Source organism: Salvelinus alpinus, chromosome 4 (genome assembly GCF_045679555.1).
Source record: "Salvelinus alpinus chromosome 4, SLU_Salpinus.1, whole genome shotgun sequence".
Classification (NCBI taxonomy): Eukaryota; Metazoa; Chordata; class Actinopteri; order Salmoniformes; family Salmonidae; genus Salvelinus; species Salvelinus alpinus.
Window position 1 is genome coordinate 38,591,126 of NC_092089.1, and position 23,895 is coordinate 38,615,020.

The following is a 23,895-nucleotide window of genomic DNA, read 5'->3' on the forward strand; positions in this document are numbered from 1 at the left end:
TAGGATTAAATGTCAGGAATTGTGAAAACTGAGTTTAAATGTATTTGGCTAAGGTGTATGTAAACTTCTGACTTCAACTGTATAGTACAGAATGTATTTAAAATGTATATAGAGTGCATTCGGAAAGTATTCAGACCCTTTCACTTTTTCCACATTTTGTTACGTTACAGACTTATTCAAAAATTTATTAAATTGGGTTTTTTCAAATGTATAAAAAAAAACATTTACATAAGTATTCAGACCCTTTCCTCAGTACTTTGTTGAGGCACCTTTGGCAGCGATTACAGCCTCGAGTCTTCTTGGGTATGATGCTACAAGCTTGGCACACCTGTGTTTGGTGAGTTTCTCCAATTCTTCTCTGCAGATCCTCTCATGCTCTGTCCGGTTGGATGGGGAGCATCGCTGCTATTTTCAGCTCTCTCCAGAGATGTTTGGCCACTCAAGGACATTCAGAGAATTGTCCCGAAGCCACTCCTGCTTAGGGTCATTGTCCCGTTGGAAGGTGAACCTTCACCCCAGTCTGAGGTCCTGAGCACTCTGGAGCAGGTTTTCATCAAGGATCCTGACTAGTCTCCCAGTCCCTGCCGCTGAAAAACATCCCCACAGCATAATGCTGCCACCACCATGCTTCACCATAGGGATGGTGCCAGGTTTCCACCAGATGTGACGTTTAACATTCAGGCCAAAGAGTTAAATCTTGGTTTCATCAGACCAGAGAATCTTGTTTGTCATGGTCTGAGAGTCTTTAGGTGCCTTTTGCCAAACTCCAAGCGGGCTGTCATGTGCCTTTTACTGAGTGGCTTCCATCTGATCGCTCTACCATAAAGGCCTAATTGGTGGAGTGCAGCAGAGATGGTTGTCCTTCTGAAAGGTTCTTGCATTTCCACAGAGAACCTCTGGAGCACTGTCAGAGTGACCATCGGGTTCTTGGTCACCTCTCTGACCTAGGCCCTTCTCCCCCGGTTGCTTAGTTTGGCCAGGAGGCCACCTCTAGGAAGAGTCTTGGTGATTCCAAGCTTCTTCCATTTAAGAATGATGGAGGCCACAATGTTCTTGAGGACCTTCAATGCTGCAGACATCTTCAGATCTGTGCCTTGACACAATCCTGTCTCGGAGCTCTCCAGACAATTCCTTCAACCTCGTGGCTTGGTTTTTGATCTAACATGCACTGTCAACTGTGGGACCTTATATAGACAGGTGTGTGCCTTTCCAAATCATGTCCAATTAATTGAATTTACCACAAGTGGACTCCAATTTGGTACGGCGTATGGTTTATAATTTGACCTAGTGATGGCCTTGTTCTAACCGGCTCATCAAAACAGTGTGCAATAAGTTGGGCTATTGTATTAGTAGCTAGCTATATTGCTATAAAAGTATTGGTCTACATTCTAGCTAGTCTCCATCACTGATAAAAGCAATATTGGCTCCCAACAAAAAGCTTTGTGGCCAGCTGTTATATTGGTCATCGAGGAGCCAGCTAGTGTGTATACTTGTAAACATGACAGCTTGGTCGTTCCAACTGTTGTTTAGTTAGCTAGCCAGATTTTGTGTACAGTAGCTAGCGAACTACCTAACATTTTCACTTCAGATAATGAGGTTAACAAAAAACTGATGAAAGGTAGCTAGCATAGTTACAGATACTCTTATCCTTGAAACAACATTGGAAACAATTATCTACAGTTGCTAATAGTTACCGGTAGCTACCTAGCTAGCTAGCTAGCTTTATTGGTCCAGGGAGTAGGTTAGCTAGCCTCTAGCTTCAACGGTAAAACTCCAATATTACCACTGATCTCTCTATTCATCTTTGATCATTCAATTCCATTGCAGAAGATGTGGGGGGAGAGTGGATGGTCCTCCGCCTTGTCCTACCGACCTAGCTGTGCTGTGCTCCATAAGTTAGCGATTAGCAAAGCTACCCTGAACCTGGCTTTTTGGTGTGTTTACAATTTGCCGGAGACCGTATGAGTGCCAGAGACCGTATGGGCTGTGCACACGGAGGAAGGTGGAGATATGCAAACCCGATTAATCAATATTTATAAGGAGCCATATGTCGGTGTTGAGGGTGGAACTAGGACAGGAATTAAGTCGTAATAGTGACGCAAACTTCATCTGGAGGGATCTTTTAAGTATACCAATTATCAGTTCACTAAGATGCTAAATATAGTTGATATTCTATACAGGGTGTTTCTGGTCTATCTGAATAACTAAGAGCTTAAAAGCCACCAAACCTTAGTTAGTGATTACACAGATGATTTACAGCCACAACAGCACTCTGTATCCCTGCAACAACACATGTACACACATGCAGGAACGCACACACACATACATATACAATACATACATACACACTCTCTCACACACACAAACACTGGTCCTCCTCTAATGGATGGCTGGGTAGAAGGAAGCACTGTGCTGCAGAGACATCTGCTATGCGTTGAGGACGAGGATTCCAGAACATTCCAGACTGTTGGCATTGACACGGCTGTCAGCCCACATTTACCGCTAAGTCCTGACCCATGCCTCCCAGACCATACATACATACAGCTGAAGTCGGAAGTTTACATACACTTAGGTTGGAGTCATTAAAACTCGTTTTTCAAACACTCCACAAATTTCTTGTTAACAAACTCTAGTTTTGTCAAGTCGGTTAGGACATCTACTTTGTGCATGACACAAGTAATTTTTCCAATTGTTTACAGACAGATTATTTCACTTATAATTCACTGTATCACAATTCCAGTGGGTTAGAAGTTTGCATACACTAAGTTGACTGTGCCTTTAAACAGCTTGGAAAATTCCAGAAAATTATGTCATGGCTTTAGAAGCTTCTGAAAGGCTAATTGACATAATTTGAGTCAATAGGACGTGTACCTTTTGGATGTATTTCAAGGCCTACCTTCATACTCAGTGCCTCTTTGCTTGACATCATGGGAAAATCTAAATAAATCAGCAAAGACCTCCACAAATATCGTAGACCTCCACAAGTCTGGTTCATCCTTGGGAGCAATTTCCCAAAGAAGCCACTGCTCCAAAACCACCATAAAAAAGACGACTACGGTTTGCAACTGCACATGGGGACAAAGATCGTACTTTTTGGAGAAATGTCCTCTGGTCTGATGAAACAAAAATATAACTGTTTGGTCATAATGACCATCGTTATGTTTGGAGGGAAAAGGGGAGGCTTGCAAGCCGAAGAACACCATCCCAACCATGAAGCATGGTTGGCAGCATCATGTTGTAGGTCCTTTGCTGCAGGAGGGACTGGTGCACTTCACAAAATAGATGGCATCATGAGGCAGGAAAATTATGTGGATATATTGAAGCAACATCTCAAGACATCAGTCAGGAAGTTAAAGCTTGGTCGCAAATGGGTCTTCCAAATGGACAATGACCCCAAGCATACTTTCAAAGTTGTGGCAAAATGTCTTAAGGACAACAAAGTTAAGGTATTGGAGTGGCCATCACAAAGCCCTGACCTCAATCCTATAGAAAATGTGTGGGCAGAACTGAAAAAGTGTGGGTGAGCAAGGAGGCCTACAAACCTGACTCGGTTACACCAGCTCTGTCAGGAGGAATGGGTCAAAATTCACCCAACTTATTGTGGGAAGCTTGGGGAAGGCTACCTGAAACGTTTGACCCAAGTTAAACAATTTAAAGGCAATGCTACCAAATACTTATTGAGTGCATGTAAACTTCTGACCCACTGGGAATGTGATGAAAGAAATAAAAGCTGAAATAAATATTTCTCTCTAATAATATTCTGACATTTCACATTCTTAAAATAAAGTGGTTATCCCAACTGACCTAAGACAGGCAATTTTTACTAGGGCTAAATGTCAGGAATTGTGAAACTGAGTTTAAATGTATTTGGCTAAGGTGTATGTAAACTTCCGACTTCAACTGTACATACATAGACACACACACACACAACACACATATTGTGTACGTTGAAAACACACCTTTGCTTAAAAGATTAAAGTTTTTAGCACCATTCAGTTATACTTCAAGCTCTACATATCCTTTCAGCCTGTCCTATTTTTTTGATAAATAGTTGGTTTAGTATCGGCAATATCAGGTGATTTATGGGTTAGATATGTGTACCACCCAACAACACATTGTCACAGCTGTATTTTATACATGGCCAATTGGCCATCTGATCTGTCCTGCAATCCCTAGAGACGGTCACCTTGTCACCGGCCATTACTCATGGAGACATGATTGACTGGAGAGGCTTGTATCCAGTGCTGCTACACACACACACACACACACACACACACACACACACACAACATAAATGTGTTTGTGCAGCATCAGGAGTCTAATGGTGATGATTCTAATGGACATGACTTAATCAGACAGCCCATAACACTCTCTCTCTCACACACACTCTCTCACACCCCAGTAAAGAGCTGTGAAATGTGGTCAGCAATAAACGCATTGGCTGCTGGGCTGTGTTGACGTGTGGAGTGATGATAATGATGTCATACTTAACATTAAACCCACATTAAGTATGGCCACCGCTCCCCAACTGCTGTTTCCGTTTCGAAGCTGCATTATTTTACAATGGGCTCTGTTCCTCCCCCCGCCCCACCCCTCCTCTGGTTTTCAACAGAACTCTGTTCCTCCCCCCGCCCCACCCCTCCTCTGGTTTTCAACAGAACAACAGATAATTGTGTTTCAACACTGTATTATTTTACAATGGGCTCTGTTCCTCCCCCCGCCCCACCCCTCCTCTGGTTTTCAACAGAACTCTGTTCCTCCCCCCGCCCCACCCCTCCTCTGGTTTTCAACAGAACTCTGTTCCTCCCCCCGCCCCACCCCTCCTCTGGTTTTCAACAGAACAACAGATGATTGTGTTTCAACACTGTATTATTTTACAATGGGCTCTGTTCCTCCCCCCGCCCCACCCCTCCTCTGGTTTTCAACAGAACTCTGTTCCTCCCCCCGCCCCACCCCTCCTCTGGTTTTCAACAGAACAACAGATGATTGTGTTTCAACACTGTATTATTTTACAATGGGCTCAGTGTTTCTCCCCCCGCCCCACCCCTCCTCTGGTTTTCAACAGAACAACAGATGATTGTGAATGATAATCATGGGAGGATTGTTTACGTGAGTGTAATGTGAGGAGTGGGCTATGTCAGTGAGTGGTTCCATGTTTACATACATTATTATACATCAGTATGGAGGCAACTGTCAAATTACCTTCATTAAGCATCCTTCTACCTGTTAACTGAGCCATTGGTATTCATCCTCCATCTCTCTTGCACACGCTTGTTCTCCATCTCTCTCTCGTTCTCTTCTCTATCTCTCTCTCGCTCTCTCGTTTTCTCCTCTATCTCTCCCCCTCTGTTTCATTCTCATATTATTTCTCCATTTATTCTCCTCTGCAGATGACCTGTAATAGCTTGAACTCCTCTGCATGCTGTATAACCATCACATCTTTCATACCACTAACTTTAAAGCTTTACACACACACACCCAAACACACCTACACACACACACACACACACCCAAACACACCTACACACACACACACACACACACACACAAACACACCTACACACACACACACACACACACACCCAAACACACCTACACACACACACACCCAAACACACCTACACACACACACACACACACCCAAACACACCTACACACACACACAGACCTACACACACACACACCCAAACACACCTACACACACACACACACCCAAACACACCTACACACACACACACACACACACACCCAAACACACCTACACACACACACCTACACCCAAACACACCTACACACACACACCTACACACACACACACACAAACACACCTACACACACACAAACACACCTACACACACACACACACAAACACACCTACACACACACACACACAAACACACCCAAACACACCTACACACGCACACACACACACCCAAACACACCTACACACACACCTACACACACACACCCAAACACACCTACACACACACCTACACACACTCCTACACACCCACACACACACCTACACACACACACACCTACACACACCTACACACACACACCTACACACACACACCCAAACACACCTACACACAAACACACCCACACACACCCAAACACACCTACCTACACACACCCAAACACACCTACACACACACACACACACACACCCACACACACCTACACACACACACACACACACCCAAACACACCTACACACACACACACACACACCCAAACACACCTACACACACACACACACCTACACACACACACACCCAAACACACCTACACACACACACACACCCAAACACACCTACACACACACACACACACACACCCAAACACACCTACACACACACACCTACACCCAAACACACCTACACACACACACCTACACACACACACACACACACAAACACACCTACACACACACAAACACACCTACACACACACACACACACAAACACACCTACACACACACACACACAAACACACCCAAACACACCTACACACGCACACACACACACCCAAACACACCTACACACACACCTACACACACACACCCAAACACACCTACACACACACCTACACACACACCTACACACACTCCTACACACCCACACACACACCTACACACACACACACCTACACACACCTACACACACACACCCAAACACACCTACACACAAACACACCCACACACACCCAAACACACCTACCTACACACACCCAAACACACCTACACACACACACACACCCAAACACACCTACACACACACACACACCCAAACACACACACACACACACACACACACACACACACACACACACACACACACACACACACACACACACACACACACACACACACACACACACACACACACACACACACACACACACACACACACACACACACACACACACACACACCACACACACACACACACACACACCCACACACACCTACACACACACACACACACACACACACCCAAACACACCTACACACACACCTACACACACACCTACACACACTCCTACACACCCACACCTACACACACACACACACACACACACACCCAAACACACCTACACACACACCTACACACACTCCTACACACCCACACACACACCTACACACACACACACCTACACACACACACACACACCTACACACACCTACAAACAAACACACCCACACACACCCACACACACCCAAACACACCTACCTACACACACACACCCAAACACACCTACACACCTACACACACCCAAACACACCTACACACACACACACCCAAACACACCTACACACACACACACCCAAACACACCTACACACACACACACCCAAACACACCTACACATACACACACACACCCAAACACACCTACACACACACACACACATACACGCCCACCCCCAAACACACACACACACTCAAATGTCATTTGTCATTAGAAGTTAATGAAGCTCATAGTTGTGTGCACTTATGGCCATGTCTCATGTGGTAGCTCTTACCCATTAGAGCTGCTGAGCCATGCATGGAAGCCATTTTGTCTGTGTGTTGTCTTAGCTCAGCAAATACTGTATGGCCCAAAACCTGGGAATCATTTCGTGATGAGGGTATTTTGTTTGTTCCAGGCTGTGGGCTGGCATGGCCCAAGGGCAAGGCTCCTCTAGACCTATAGTTTGTCTAAAGTCTTAATAATTATCTGTTACCTCAGTTTTACCCCTAAAACAAACCCAGCGAAAACAAACAGGCCTATTCTGTGGTATTATTGATGCTTATGATGCAGTGGCTTTTGATCGATGTGTGCCGTTTATTCTGTGTATTGATTTTTATGTGCTAGCTAGAGAATATAGTGTGTGTGTGTGTGTGTGTGTGTGTGTGTGTGTGTGTGTGTGTGTGTGTGTGTGTGTGTGTGTGTGTGTGTGTGTGTGTGTGTGTGTGTGTGTGTGTGTGTGTGTGTGTGTGTGTGTGTGTGTGTGCTGACGTGTGTTGATAATATACGTTATCTGTATAGATGAAGTGTATCTGTGTTAGTGTGGGGAGCATGGAGTCGTTACATTGGGCAGCGCAGGGTTATGAGTAAATCAATAAGCAGTAAAAACATACATATATTACAGACTCCCCATAGACTCCTTTAATACCGCTGAGTTATTACTGCCACTGGCCACATCTTAAACATGTCCAATAGTATTTATCTGTTTTAGCATAACTTTGCAGCGGCTACAGAGGGTTTATTAGAGAGAAGGGAGAGGTAGAAAAGCATTGTATGACGTGTCAGCTGTTTCCTTAAAGATGGACTCCTTTTTAGGGACTTTTAAAGGATTTTCCTTGCTCATGTGGTGTTTTGGACCTATCAGAAGTCACTATCAGAAGTCACTTGATTTGGGAGTAATAGTCGGGAACTAGATATGAAAATGATATAACGTTTCAATTTCCTTTATTAAATAGCCTAAACGTGGCTGCTGCTTTTTTGTTGTCTGTTTCCTAAATGTTATATATAATCTCTCTTCCTAGTTTCTGTTACATGTACACTACCGTTCAAAAGTTTGGGGTCACTTAGAAATGTCCTTGTTTTTTTAAAGAAAAGCAAAAAAAAATGGTCCATTTAAAATAACATCAAATTGATCAGAAATACAGTGTAGACATTGATAATGTTGTAAATGACTATTGTAGCTGTAAACGGCAGATTTTTTATGGAATATCTACATAGGCGTACAGAGGCCCATTATCAGCAACCATCACTCCTGTGTTCCAATGTTGTGTTAGCTAATCCAAGTTTATAATTTAAAAAGCTAATTGATCATTAGGAAACCCTTTTGCAATTATGTTAGCACAGCTGAAAACTGTCCTTCTTTAGACTAGTTGAGTATCTGGAGCATCAGCATTTGTGGGTTCGATTATAGGCTCAAAATGGCCAGAAACAAAGACCTTTCTTCTGAAACTCGTCAGTCAATTTTTGTTCTGAGAAATTAAGGCTATTCAATGTGAGAAATTGCCAAGAAACTGAAGATCTCGTGCAACAATGTGTACTACTCCCTTCACAGAACAGCACAAACTGGCTCTAATCAGAATAGAAAGAGGAGTGGGAGGCCCTGGTGCACAACTGAGCAAGAGGACAAGTACATTGGAGTGTCTAGTTTGAGAAACAGAAGCCTCACAAGTCCTCAACTGGCAGCTTCATTAAATAGTACCCGCAAAACACCAGTCTCAACGTCAACAGTGAAGAGGCGACTCCGGGATGCTGGCCTTCTAGGCAGAGTTTCAAAGAAAAAGCCATATCTCAGACTTGCCAATTAAAAAAATATATTAAGATTGGCAAATGAACACAGACACTGGACAGAGGAAGATTGTAAAAAAGTGTTATGGACAGACGAATCTAAGTTTGAGGTGTTCGGATCACAAAGAAAAACATTTGAAAGAAAAAATGAAGATACTGGAGGAGGCAATGTGATGGTCTGTGGGTGCTTTGGTGGTGGTAAAGTGGGAGATTTTTTCAGGGTAAAAGAGATCTTGAAGAAAAAAGGCTATCACTCCATTTTGCAACGCCATGCCATACCCTGTGGACGGCACTTAATTGGAGCCAATTTCCTCCTACAACAGGACAATGACCCAAAGCACAGCTCCAAACTATGCAAGAACTATTTAGGGAAGAAGCAGCTGGTATTCTGTCTATAATGGAGTGCCCAGCACAGTCACTGGATCTCAACCCTATTGAGCTGTTGTGGGAGCAGCTTGACCGTATGGTAGAAGAAGTGACCATCAAGCTCTGCAAGGCTTGTAATTGTAATTGCTGCAAATGGAGGATTCTTTGATGAAAGCAAAGTTTGAAGGACACAATTATTATTTCAATTAAAAAAACATTACTTATAACTTTGTCAACGTCTTGACTATATTTCCTATTCATTTTGCAACTCATTTCATGTATGTTTTCATGGAAAACAAGGACATTTCTAAGTGGCCCCAAACTTTTGAACGGTGGTGTAGGTCTAACCGTGGTTGTTATGTGTTGTCCAGTTACTACAGCCTGGATGACATCAGCCACGAGACAATCAACAAGTACCTGTCCAACCTGGTGGAAAGGAGTCTCCGAGACCTGGAGTGTTCCTACTGTATGGAGATAGGAGAGGTAGGGGAGTGTTTGTGTGTACGACATGTATGTATGTGCACATGTATTCATATTAATTAATTTGCCAGTGTGCAGTGTGAAGATATAAGGCACACAGGTACATACCGAGGGAACCATTGTGGTTTGTGTTGATAGATTTAACATGAATCGGTACAGTTGACCATGTCTTCCCTCCTGTCTTCTCTTTGTCTTCTTTCCTCTCCGTCTTCCTCCCTGTCTCCTCTTATTTTCCTCCCTGTGTCCTTTCATCTCCTCCACCCTGTTTCTTCTCCTCTCTTTCTCCGTCTCCTCCTACGGTCTCCCTCCCTCCAGGATGATTGCACCATTGAGGCCCTGACGTACGGTCGTATCTCCTCCTACTACTACCTGAAGCACCAGACAGTCAGGATGTTCAAGGAGAGGCTGAGGGCTGAGCTGCCCATCCAGGACATCCTCTCTGTCCTCACGGTATGTCTGACTGACTGCTGGGAATGACCACAGAACATGATGACATTGTCTTCATCAGGGCATCAATCTCCTCTACTATAGACTGTCCTGGACTAGACTGTCCTGGGCATCTGGACTACATGCCCTGGGCATCTGGACTGCCCTGTGCTGTACTAGACTAGGCTTTACTAGACTAGGCTGTACTAGACTGTACTCCATCAGGGTGGGACTACAGCCATTGAATAACATTTCCTTTTCTAAATGTTTGAGTGTGTAGTTTATTCTTCTAGTCTATTGGGAATTGTAAAGGCCGATGTCATTTGTTTACCATACTATTGTGCATCTACATGTGCTTCTCCCATTGTGTTCACATTGAGAGAGAGAGAGACTACTGGACAGTATAATAGGTAGATAACCAATATTGAGGTCTGGATCTCAGTTCTGTCAAATTAACACCTCTTATCTGGGCCTCATTAACTCCCCTCATTACTCCTGGGTCTTTGTTCTCCTCCATATGGTTTTCTTCCTCTTTTTCCCTGTTAATAGTGAATACCTATTCCTCCTCTCCCTCTACTCCCTGTTTTAGTCTGTTATTCCTAGTGAGGCTGTTGATTGGTGGCTGGTAATTCGTGGGATCATTAGGACACAAAGTGGTTTCACACCTCTCCTCAATGTCGGTCGTAGCTGTGTCAAATAACCTGTCGTGCCCCCTCCACCCTCTGACCCCCCCCCCAGTGATGGCTCTCACCCAGACATTTCGACGAGATGGGAGGGTGAAGGATCACAGATTATAGAGGAACTGTCGGGAAAGAAATGTGTTTAAAATGCAGAAAAGATTTAGACATTAGCTTCCCCTCTTTTGCTCCCACAATGCCCCAGCCAGCCCCCCCATCCCTTGTCCACTCCCCCAGCTAGACCCCCCCCCCCCCCCCCTTGAAGCTCTACTATTTCCAATTCTTAAAGTTCACAAGGGACCTACTATAGACACACACACACACACACACACTGGAAGAGTATGTGGAAAAAGTATGTTTCTCTTTGGCTCTTGCTCTTCCCTCTCTATTTCTCTCCTGTCCTTTCCAACCTTCTCCTTTCCCTCCCTCCCTGTCTGTAAATGTCACTAAAGAGAAAGTGTGCAGGAGAGATGGATGGAGGGAGGGAGGGAGGCAGGGATGGGTTGCTGGATGGAGTGAGTAGGGGAGTTAGCAGTTAGTGTGTTGTGATGATCTCTGTATAAAGATCTATTGTCTTTATCCCCTGCACATCTGCATGCAGACACTAAACCACTGCCATATCAATCATTTTAGTCCTGTTTTTCCCCTCATCATTCCCCCTGTTTCTCAATCCCCCTTTTTTCTAATACTGCATCTCTCTGCTGATGGATGTCAGCTTAACAGTCCAGAGCAGGGTAGGCCCAATGACAAATGTCTCCGCTGGTCCTCTGTTGATGGAAGTGCGTTGGGGAAACTTAACGTACTGCAGTGAATTAGAGAAACACAGAAAAAGAGCCATGCGTGTCCATGCATCTGTCTCCCCTGAACAAGCCTCAACACAGAACACACCGTCAGCACTAAACACAGCCCGATTGATAGGGCATCATGGTTTTATACTAGACCAAATGGTTTTATACTAGACCAAATGGTTTTATACTAGACCAAATGGTTTTATACTAGACCAAATGGTTTTATACTAGACCAAATGGTTTTATACTAGACCAAATGGTTTTATACTAGACCAAATGGTTTTATACTAGACCAAATGGTTTTATATTAGACCAAATGGTTTTATACTAGACCAAATGGTTTTATACTAGACCAAATGGTTTTATACTAGACCAAATGGTTTTATACTAGACCAAATGGTTTTATATAGCCTATACATATCCTATGAGGAGTGAAGAATAGAGATGTGGGTAGACATTTAGACATTCCACCTAGACTGAGTGTTTGGTTGTTCGACATCGGCCATTCACAGTTTAGCACAGAGTCTAACAATATGAAAGACAACCACCACTGTACATTGTATCAAAAAATAAACTTTATATTGTGGAAAATTGCTGTGTAGTTGCTGACTGTTCATAGGATTTTATGAGCAGGTTTGGACAGTTGTAACTTAAGGTTTCTTCATTCGCTGAGAGGTTTTGCTCTTAAATATATTTTGGGGGGACAGCTCTCTTGGGTGAGGGGAGCCAGTGATCCTGATGCAGCTGTTTTAACGGAGATGACTGAAACAAAGGATCTTAACCACAGAACCACAGCAGGGAACTGACTTCCTCCTCGCTTACTTCCATCTCTCTCCTTCTCTCTTTTTCTTTATATCCACCTCTCTCTTCCCCCTTCCCTCCCTCCCTTCTCCAGGATGCTGAGGAGTACGGGGAGCTGCCCGTCAGGCACAACGAGGACCAGCTGAACAGTGAGCTGGCTCAGCGTCTCCCCCTGCAGGTCAACCCCCACAGCTACGACAGCGCCCACACCAAGACCCACCTGCTACTGCAGGCCCATTTCAGCCGCGCCCAGCTGCCCTGCTCCGACTACGGCACCGACACCAAGACCGTGCTGGACAACGCCATACGCATCTGTCAGGTTAGTGGCTGACTGTGTGTGTGCAAGATCTGCTGTGTAGGTTTATGTACTGTACCACACACTACATCCCTCTGGGTACATCCACCGCCCTGCTCCTTTCTGAACAGTGCACCTCTGAAATACTTCCTCTGTTTTCTTGTCCTTTTGTTTCCATCAAAAAGAACAGCTTGCTTTCATACATCCCAGAATGAATCCTCTCTCAGCCCTGGGATTCAGACCCTGAGCACTTTTCCATGTGTCAGTCAGTCAGAGCACCAGTACTCAGATGTTCTGGGTGGAAGAAAGCTCTTCCCTGTTCATTCAATATGGGAAATGGAAGGCTTGTCTAAAGACACAGAGAGGCAGTTTCTGCTTAGTGCTTGGAGCCACTTTGTAGCATGATCAGGACAGAGTGCAGTAGAGGTGACATAGGGATGACATAGAGAAGATATAGACAGGGCTCTAAATTAATGTTTTTTATTGGTAGCACTGGTGCTCCCAACTTTAAAAAAGTTAGGAGCACAACATAAAATCTTGAAGTACCAAAATATATATTTTTTTTTATTGATTTAGATATAGCATATTGGGCCTATATGAATTCTAGCTACTTTTGAGGCACATGTTGTGGTATATAACTAATATTTAACCCTGTAAGACACTTGTTTATTGTCAAAAGCTAAAATGTTGATATAAAAACGTGTCATTTAAATTACAAAATGTTTGGCAGGTGGGGTTTGTGTACTGCGTGTGTAATAGAGTTTGCAAAATAAAAGACCACTCGATTGATACAAATCATCAAGATATCATATCATTCTTCCAGGTAAGTCTACTTTGCAGTTAACATTTAATTTGGAAAGTTGTATGGAAAGCCTTTAGAAATGACTGTTTCGGCGTCACTAACTGGCTACACGTCTTCAGAAAGTTGAAGGAAAAATACAAATCACTGATGCATACTTGAAAATTCAATATTCTTTACTTTGGATTAAACAAATAGGTTTTGGATTGAAGGAATCTACGATAGGGCACTCAGAAACAACTGCACAGTGAAGCATGTCATTACAGCCATTATTATCTGGCCGATTTAATTTAATTTTTTAATGGTTGCACTGGTGCTCCCAAAATAAAATGTCAGATCGCACAGCAAAATATCCAGCAGCATGTGCCACCAAATGGTTGCACTTTAGAGCCCTGGGCATAGACATGTCATGGAGGTGTCTTGTGTTCAAACTATTTCCATTTCAGTGTGATAATGGATCAGGATATGTTTTTGCTGTTGTTGATAAATTCTGCCTTTTTAAAAGACAAAGGCAAATACTGTATCTATTTTGGGTCTCTGGCTTCCTAGCATGAAAGTGTTGAGTGTGATGAGGAAGACAGTCATGTTTGATCACAGGACCTCGCAGGGACAGCACGACTTTAACAAGACAGACTGCACTGTCTGCCACTAACCTAACCACCACACACACACTTACTGCTGATAGTTCCAGTACACACACAATACACACACACACACAATCTTAGAATACACACACACATAATGTGGATCCTGACCGGCAGGAGGCCCTGTCACTCAGGAGGCTGTTGAGGTGTGCAGATAAGTTGTAGCTCCTCGTAAAAAGAGCCTTATCAGGGATTTCTCCTAACAACCAGGCCTGCCCACCAAGTGCCCTGGCCACCAGATCCCAGGTCTGCTGGTGATTGGCCATGCCTGGGAGAGATTTGGTCCATGTCTGCCTGTAGGATCTGTTTCTGTAACCCATTGTTGCTGCCTTTGTATGTGTGGGGGGGATGATCTGCAAAGCGCTGACTGTGTGTGTCTGGTAGTGATTGTCCATTGCTCGTCAACAGGCTAACAGAGCCTTTTTCCTCATGTGGCGAGGGTATCATATTCATTAGAGCCAAACGTTTTGCAACGGAAAATGAAATCAAGTGTCTCTTTTTGGACTGAAGTTTCAGTCCGTTTTGGTGCCTAATGAATATGGCCCAGCTAACGGGGACTCCAGTGACATCAGCCGTAGTTCTGTCACCATCCATTTGCTTCTTCAGCTTCTGTGAAATGTTAATCAGTACTACTTTAATTTGTACTGCATTAGCATTTTGATTAACTCTGCCGGAGCTTCGCCTGTGCACTCAAGGTCCTCTTTAGTCATAGTTACTGCCGGGGAATTACTTTCTGATGAATTAAGTTTGTTAGAATGCAGCGGAGCTTGGCAAACTCTAACCTTACGAGGGAGGGAGGGAGCAGGTAGTGTTTTTCGTCTTGTTCTGGAGGGATATCTGCGGAGTGGTCACTAGCTGGCACAGCCACAAAGTCATAAAATATGATTTTAAACTTAACCCTAACCTTAACAACACTGCTAACCCTGATGCCTAACCCTAACCTTAAATGAACACCAACAAGCAATATAGCCAATTTTTACTTTTCAGCTTGCCCCAGTTCTGCCGCCAGGACAAGACTCATCCCAATAAATATCAACCTGCAAAGGAGGGGGGAGGAGTGTGTTAGAGAAATTGAGGGGTGTATTTATTGTGTAGCTGTTCAGCATATGTGCATGAATGTGTAAAGACATATTGAATTTGAGTGTGCAAAAGTGGCTCAATCGTAACGTAACTCATTGTGAGTAAATCTCACACTGATGTCAGTGGGGGATTTTATATAGTCATATAAATGCACGCATTTTTCAACTAAAGTATTTCCTGTCTGTCTACAGGCCATGCTGGACGTAGCAGCCAACGAGGGCTGGCTGGTGACTGCTCTCAGCATCTGTAACCTGGTGCAGATGATCGTTCAGGGCAGGTGGCTCAATGACTCCTCTATACTGACCCTACCTACCATAGAGCAGCAGCACCTCTACCTGTTCAGGTAGACAACATGACTCTACTGACCAACACACACACACACGCAGGATGAGAATGGTGCTAGGACTCTTTAATTAACACTCTATGGCATGGACCATTTTACAATCCACCGACACTATCAAACTCTGCAAACATTCTTATCATCAGGCAGCATCAGTTACATTCTGCGCGCGCACACACACACACTAACACACACACAGAGAGGAAATTCAAGAGTGAGTGTCCAAAGCAATCTTAATTATTTTTACATACACACCATGTGGATTTGAGAGACTGTGTCCTACAGTGAAGAATAATTTTGTGCAAACTCAATAAATATGGTAAGGAGAAAGGGATAAAGGGATGAGAGAGGACAGAGGTTCCAGTGGCGACGACACAACAGGAAGTGTGGTTAGGATTTAAAATCACATGACTAGATCTGCCCCCTGTTGTTCCCCGCAGCAGGTGGAGCTCCAAGGGAGGGAAGGGCGGGGCCAGGGGCTTCCACGGACCAATAGAAGGGCTCCCTGAGCTGATTGCCACCTGCGATGGGCGGGAGAACACCTTCGCTGCCATCGTGGGGGAGGAGCTTCAGCCCCATCAGATCTCCCAGGTATCAACCTTCTAACATTCTGTGTTCCTTCACCTCACCGTTATAGAACACATCCAGATACTGGATGTGTAAAGTGTCACTTTCCTATAGAAACAGAGGCTTTCTAGGGGTACATACACTTCACTATGAACCCTCCAGTCTCCATTGTCCTCCACCACAATGAAATAACGTGAAATTCTTCCAAGGTGTCAGCCTCATCTCTCTATTCATGTGACCTTCTCAAATACACTACCAGAGCACTACCAAACAACATATACACACTCTCTACCACCGTCAGCCCACACACAGACACACAAACACACAGAGTGAGAAGCATCAGTCTGTCGCGGTGGTCCAAGGTACCTCCAGGATCTCCTATTACGGTCCAATGCGAGGGTTTACAGCACCAATCTAAGTGCTAATTGCAGCTGTAATGAGAGCGTCCAGGCGCCACTGCAAGCCCAGCGGCCTTGCCCAATCAGTGTCCCTGCTCCCCCTCCTCCCAGCCCCTCAACGCTCCCCCCCATGGCATCGCGGCCTGGCTAATTAAATAACTAGATGCGTGGCAACGTCCCAGTCTGATTCGCCAGGGGACAGTAATCCTTACATAAATAGCTTTTGTTGGGTGAATCTGAGAGGCTTTTCTCCTTCTCCCATCCCAGTCCCTCCCTGACACTGACAGGGTCTTCAGGAGGAAAACACACACACTCTCACACATACATACTCAGACACGCACATTCATACACCTATCATCCATACGCTCTCTGTCTCTACCTTCCCTCTACCTCTCTTGCTCTCTATCCCCTTTTGGATTTGTGTTCTCCATTTGAGTCAGAGATGTTAAAGTCACCATGACAAAGCTTTAAGAGGCATCTAAGACCATGGGAATTATGTGTGTTTGAATGAATCAAGCTTTCATCAAACGCTGTAGTCTTACCAGATAGATATGTCCATCTTAAACAAGATTAAACTCTCACTTAAGTCTGACTCTCTCTCTCTTCACCTCTGGCTCTTTGTTTCTCTCCCTCTTTTCTCTCTCTCTGCACTCCGGTCTGACACATTTTCTTGTCTCTCCCTCTCTCATTTCTCTGCACCCCTCTGTTTCTCTCTTACTATCCCTCCTACCTCTCCCCTCCTCTCCTCCAGGCCTGGTCGTTCCTCAGCCATCTGCCGGTGGTGGAGGTGCATCTGAGTGTGAAGGGTTGGTGGGAGGGGTGTGGGGAGCAGACAGAGCGCCCCCTCCCTGCGGCCGGGGGGAAGCTCAGGGATGACAGAAGCTGGCTGGACGTCCACGCTGACCAGGAGTACGTCCTGCAAGTCTCACTGCGGCGCATCAACACCAGCCAGCAGAGGGTACGTTCACATATTTATAAAGGAGCTCACACACACATTATTGATGTTAATTGACTGCTGATGAGTTGATTTGTCATCATGTTTTCCAGAGGAAGCAGGACAGTAAGGCCCAGGCCCCCAGGTTCCCCAAGAATAAGGATGAGGGCTGGTTTCTGGTTCTAGGAGAGGTGGAGCGCAGAGAGCTACTGGCCGTCAAACGCATCGGATACTGCCGACACCGCAGCACCGTTTCCCTGGCCTTCTACACCCCCGAGAAGACCGGAAAGTACGTACAGGAATGTTAAAAAGAATTGGGAAAAATTCAACACATTTTCTCTTTGGTGTCTAAGCCCAGTTACTTTAGGCGTTTTGGGACAGCTGCCGGTGTGAAAGGGCTTTATAATCAAGTTTGATTCATTGATATTTATCCCACCACAAACTCTTACTTCCCTTGGTAACCCCCTCCTCTCCCTCCAGGTGTATCTACACGCTATACTTGATGAGTGACAGTTACCTGGGTCTGGACCAGCAGTATGACCTCCACCTCAATGTGACCCCTGCCTGCATCGCTGCCCAGGTCAACAGTGAAGTCACTGAGGCCATGGGAGGCATGTCCGTCAAGTGATACGTCAACATGATGACGTCATCATGAGTGACATGATGACAATGACCGAAATGAGCATATAAAAATTACAAAAGACAATGGCCATGAGCGTCTTTAGAGGCCAATGTTCGATATGTTTACACTGATGATGTGATGGTTGTGATTGTGTGACTGGAGGTTAGCCTTAAAGCAGGGATGTCAAGCACATTCCATGGAGGGCCTAGTGTGTATGGGTTTTTGGTTTTTCCTTTCAATTAAGACCTTGACAACCAGGTGAAGGGAGTTCCTTACTAATTAGTGGCCTTAACTTATCAATCAAGGACAAGGGATGAGCCAAAAACCCTCAGCCACTCTGCCTTCTGTGGAATGAGTTTGACACATGTGCCTTAAAGGGTCCCATGCCTGTCTGGTAATATAAAGGGAGGGAATGAGGATACAGGGTTAAGGAACTAGGGAGAGTCTGGTTCATGGGCTATGAGAAACTGTTTGGCCTAATGGGACCCTGTACAATGATCGGTCAGTCAATAGAAATACTCATGAAAGACGGGGCTGTCAAGTTACCTCATCAACATTGTGTAATACAATGAATACCTATTTTGTTGCAGTATATCATATCATTCCCCAGTCATATTATGTAAATTATATTTCCAAGCATTGGCCTACTATCTAAAACTCCCCAAATCCACCAACTTTTGAACAGGTGGTGAGGAAAATAAAACCTGATAAAGGGTGGCTTGTTTTACTCAGTTGATTTAGGGACTGGGGAGTGGGGGAGGGGTGACATATTTTATTGAGACGTTGTTGAGATGAAGAATAACAGTAGTAAGAGAGAGCAGCACAAAGCGTGGTGGTTAACTGCAGGAAAAACGTGGCATCACTGTGTCCAACAGGGAAAAGCTGCTCCCGGAGAGTTTAGTTTATTTAGGCTGGCGGGGTGGAACTGGAATTCTGTGCGGATGTGTGAAACACGCTTCCCTGTAGCGCTGTGGGGCTACAGTACTGCCCCTCACCCCCACAATACTTAGTGTATAGCACAGAATAGCCTCCTCCTTTCCTTCTTCCTCCTCCTCTTTCTTTGTGTAAGAGTCATCTATAGAAGCTGATCAAACTGCCGTAGACAGTCATACAAGGAACAGAAGAACATAACCGAAATACATAGAGGTAAATGTGTAAAGATGTCTCAAATTGTTTCATTGATTAGTATGTTGTAACTGTTTATTTTCTTGGGAGAGCTGACAACTATATTTTAGAAACAAACTTATGAGACATAATCCATCTGCGTCTTTGTTCTGATTTTTGGATTGTCCAATCAATTGAAGCAGATGTAACTTCTCTGTTGATTGAATATAATGACTTTTGAAAAAAACTTTTGCTTGGTTTGAAAAGTCTTGAAATAATTTGGGGGTTTTTCAACTTTGAGATAGTGACCTATATATTGTTATGTTATATATATTACACTTACTATCAATGCCAAAAGACATATCATGCAAATAATTACCAATAAACCTCCTTATATAAAAAGAACACCATTTCATCTCAAACTACACTGCATGTGCAAATACTTTCTCTACTGACACTCTGTCTGGTTGCACCACCATGTCATTTCTATAGTATACAGTCTGTCACTGGGGCCATTTTCCTCTGCTATGGTTTCATCTGAATATGGAAACCGTATGGTCCTAAAGAACAACTCTCCGTCAGTCAGACATGGGTCAAATAAACATGTCAAACAGTTTCAAGTATTTGGTAGTGTTTGTGGTGAGCATGATTTAGATCTGTACCTACACCCCTGCGCTGGACTCCTCTCCCGTAGCGGTCAGGTTCACCACATGATCGCCATATTTCCACCTCTTCACTATTGGATCCAGAATTGCAGAATGCTAATAGGCCTATTGTATGGGAATTAAACCATAGGGAATGCATTGCTATGTCTCTGCAAAAAAATAGCATAAGCTACTTTTTTTCAGTCTATTTGTAGGGTATCCCATATTTGAGCTTAATTAAATATGAATATAATTGTTACTTTATAGCCAAAGTGTGACAGGGACTCCAATGTAATTTGATGATTTTCATCTGAGTAGGCCATATAGCTAAATAGTGGGCTGTGCAGGCCTCAGTGCTAGACCTGTATTTTATTATAGGTGTATGTTGTTTGGTAGTGTAGCCTACTGCATTAAGGTTAGTTATGGATATTAGCCTAGCAGTGCCTAATGTGATCATCCACATTTTCGAGTTAAAAACTATGGAGTCTAATCTAATTAATTAGCATAATGAAAAAATCCCCATCAAAATCCTTCTGTTTAAGCTAGCTAGAGATATCTGTTTATATCTGATATTTTTGCATGGCCTGCGTCTCAATCTACTGCATCTGCCAATGGCGGCCTTCCGCATCTGTGGTGGAAGGTGGTCGAGCTACAGCTGTGTTTGTCAGATCATGAGACATCTCTATCATCGAACAGTTTGGTCTACAAATTAATTTGTTCTCCGTTTTTCTCTACTATCCCCCACAAGTGTCACTTCATGGAACTCATCTGAAGTCTTACCACTGATCTGCCAACTTTCATCTGTATTATCAGTTTGGGCTACACACTAATATGACCCCTCTATAGAAAGGTGAGGCTATCATGAACACATACATATTTTGCTCTTGGACACCTACAAGCCTCACAAGACTCATCTGAAGGTAGCCCAGTACCAAATTGATTGAAATAGTTTAGTGCCCAAAATGTTAAAATATATATATATATGGGTTAAAAAAACATATTTCCTGATCTTTAATCTATCATATATAGGACAGACACTTTAAAATTAACATGATTTTGATTAATTTTTGATAATCGTTTTTTTCATGTATGAATCTGTTATTCAATTATTTTCTCTAAGCTAATAGCAGTAAGGCCAAATTCAATGTTTCATCAAGTAAGTAAATACTCTTTTTTTATTAGCCTACCTAAAGGGGTCTTAAAATTCCAAACCAAAGCTAAATGATCATTGGTTTGACCATCTTAAAACGTGTTATGTTAGTCAGAGTCATGTTATCTTAGTAGAACCCCTGCTTTGACTCTTTAAGGATGATCTTTTCTGTTATTTTCACAGTGAAATGTAGGCTATCTCTGTGTGTAGCCATTTAGACGAAACGTCGTTAGATTGTCTAACTTGAGGCATGCCACCTTACTGTCGATTAAGACCATCAATGACGGGCGACATGTTGCTGTGAATTTCGTCATGTTAGGCTAATAATGCCTACCCAGTGGAGGTAGCCTAGGTAGATGTTTTACTGTGTGGCATCATGTTGACTCCATCCTGGGGACTTAATAAGCTCAAGTATTTTCTATTGTTCTCTTTTCCACAGATATTTGCAGTCTAATTAGTATTTTTTTTAAGGTTAAACTGGCGTCAACTATTCCCTTGCATGCACCGCATCCTGGGTTCTTTTTCTTCCTCGCGCGCCGCAGGCGATATCCTATCATCCGGGGGGCCGTGTCGAAGTGAAAGAAATACGAACACAAAACATGATGAGAGAAATACTAGAAGAGTGTGGATAGGGTGGGAGAGAGTGCATGGGCAAGGGCACACTTGTCTTTCCGTGGACTTTTCCCAATATGGTGTCCACATCAGAGAAAAAAACGGTCTATTACGTTCCAAATTGATTTCGCGTAGGCTTAGTTGTTTAACCCTGGGTTACAATGCATTAACTAATTCTTATTTTGTATATTAACTGCTGGGGCTATAATTATATATTTTGCCGTTAGTCATAAGCGATTTTATTTTGTGCAATTGTCTGTTTTATCGGAAATAAAACGGAAAGGTTGACATATGGGAAACACTCTTTTCACGCCACTTTGATACTGAAGTGACTTTTTCGTAGCAGGTAAGGAGACTGAGGTTAGGAAAATGGTTAGGGTTAGGGGTAAGCGAAAATACTCACCTAACATCATACGAAAATCACTAGGTATCGAAATGGCGTGAAAAATTTCCCGTCGATATATAATCTAGGCCTATCTTTTCCCGTTTTATAGGCCTATATTTCCAACAAAGAATCACTTCAATATTGCAACTTTTGCAATTTTATTCAATATCACTAACGTACATGATTAATCTGTATTGCGTAAAATGTACCCTATATGCGCTAGACCTCTAGCGTTTCCATATCTGCCATCTCGTTTGACAGTTTGTCAACTGCATCAGGCAATTGAATAAACTCCGCGGACTAAATGCAGTGTGGCACTGGTCTATCAACATACATCAGGTTGTGTTATGGAATTGAAGTCCATCTATAGTGCATGGTCATCTAACCTGCTATCCCGAGATATTACATTTGAAAAACATTTTTGCATACCTACATTTTTGAACCACTTGACATTTTGAAATTTTACCATAACCGTGTTTATACTTTTTGGTTATTAACCTACTATTTTATTCCTCCATAGCCCTAAACGTAGCCTATATTTCCTTATCAGGACTATCAAATATGAAAGCTTTATTTTTTATCTGGAGAATCAGAAGATAACGTTAAACGACTAGCCCTATATGCTAAACTTGGGTCACACAGCATTAAAACAAGTATCTAAAACAATGTATCGCTATAAAAAAAAAAGTATATCAACGTATAAGCCTACCTAATAAACGAGTAACATGAGCCGTATATCTCTCTATAGTGTCCCCAGGATGATTTCAACAATGCTAGAGGTGAGGATCTATACGAGAAAATCCCGGATTCACATCGAGCACTGACACGTTAATAATAATAATAATGCCCAATAGGGAAATGGAACAGATTACTTACTGCCCAATGAGGGACAAGCTGGCTGGTAGAAACGCGGGGGTGGGCTGTTCTCAGATTCTACAGGAGAAATAGGGAGATAGAGTTAAAAACAGAGGAGCGGTTGTAAATTATTTTTGATACACTCGCATCCCTCAAGCAGAGATGAGGGAAGTATAGTGTGCCTCTGCTGTCGTAGTTGAAGTTTTACTGAGGATGTTCGGGGAAACTAGGACATGAGAACAGAAGTGAGAAGAGGTAACATTGCTGCAGATTTCTGGGAAAAAAGTTGGGTTTGGTTGTGCTCCGAGGTAGGTTGATAATCTAGCATTTCCAATACTGTATCTGACACTGCCTTGAAACGAAGATGCAGTCATTAAGGACCACTAAAATGAGATTGTGCGTATTGACACTCTGTCTCTAGGCTAATTACTAAAGTTTAGTAAGCCTACCTAATTGGTGCGTAATGCGCATTGCAATCAATGGTCACCACAAGTGTGATGTTCACATTTTACAAGGCCTATCTGGTGCAATTGAACGTGTGCAAATGACCATTTTACATCAGTAGGCCTATGTCTATTTGAACAATATTAGGTTCAAAGTAATAATGTATTCTCGCATATTATTATTTTTTTC

At 43.4% G+C, this 23,895-nt stretch overlaps 2 protein-coding genes across 4 annotated transcripts in view; both read left to right on the plus strand.

Annotated features, from left to right (window-relative positions):
- The window catches only part of ascc3 (activating signal cointegrator 1 complex subunit 3), a 144,474-nt gene extending 124,242 nt beyond the window's left edge, over positions 1 to 20,232 (plus strand). For all 3 annotated transcript variants that reach the window (XM_071396978.1, XM_071396980.1, XM_071396979.1), the window contains exons 36-43: positions 10,033 to 10,144; positions 10,457 to 10,591; positions 12,928 to 13,152; positions 15,843 to 15,994; positions 16,432 to 16,582; positions 17,708 to 17,914; positions 18,004 to 18,179; positions 18,371 to 20,232. In XM_071396978.1, coding sequence (XP_071253079.1) covers positions 10,033 to 10,144; positions 10,457 to 10,591; positions 12,928 to 13,152; positions 15,843 to 15,994; positions 16,432 to 16,582; positions 17,708 to 17,914; positions 18,004 to 18,179; positions 18,371 to 18,518 — 1,306 coding nt within the window. In that variant the 3' untranslated portion in view covers positions 18,519 to 20,232. The remainder of the gene's footprint in view (positions 1 to 10,032; positions 10,145 to 10,456; positions 10,592 to 12,927; positions 13,153 to 15,842; positions 15,995 to 16,431; positions 16,583 to 17,707; positions 17,915 to 18,003; positions 18,180 to 18,370) is intronic.
- Positions 20,233 to 23,372: 3,140 nt separating this feature from the next.
- LOC139573489 (single-minded homolog 1-A-like) overlaps positions 23,373 to 23,895 on the plus strand; it is a 28,022-nt gene continuing 27,499 nt past the window's right edge. The window contains exon 1 of the mRNA XM_071396981.1: positions 23,373 to 23,570. The gene's annotated coding sequence lies outside the window, so the exon portion shown is untranslated. The remainder of the gene's footprint in view (positions 23,571 to 23,895) is intronic.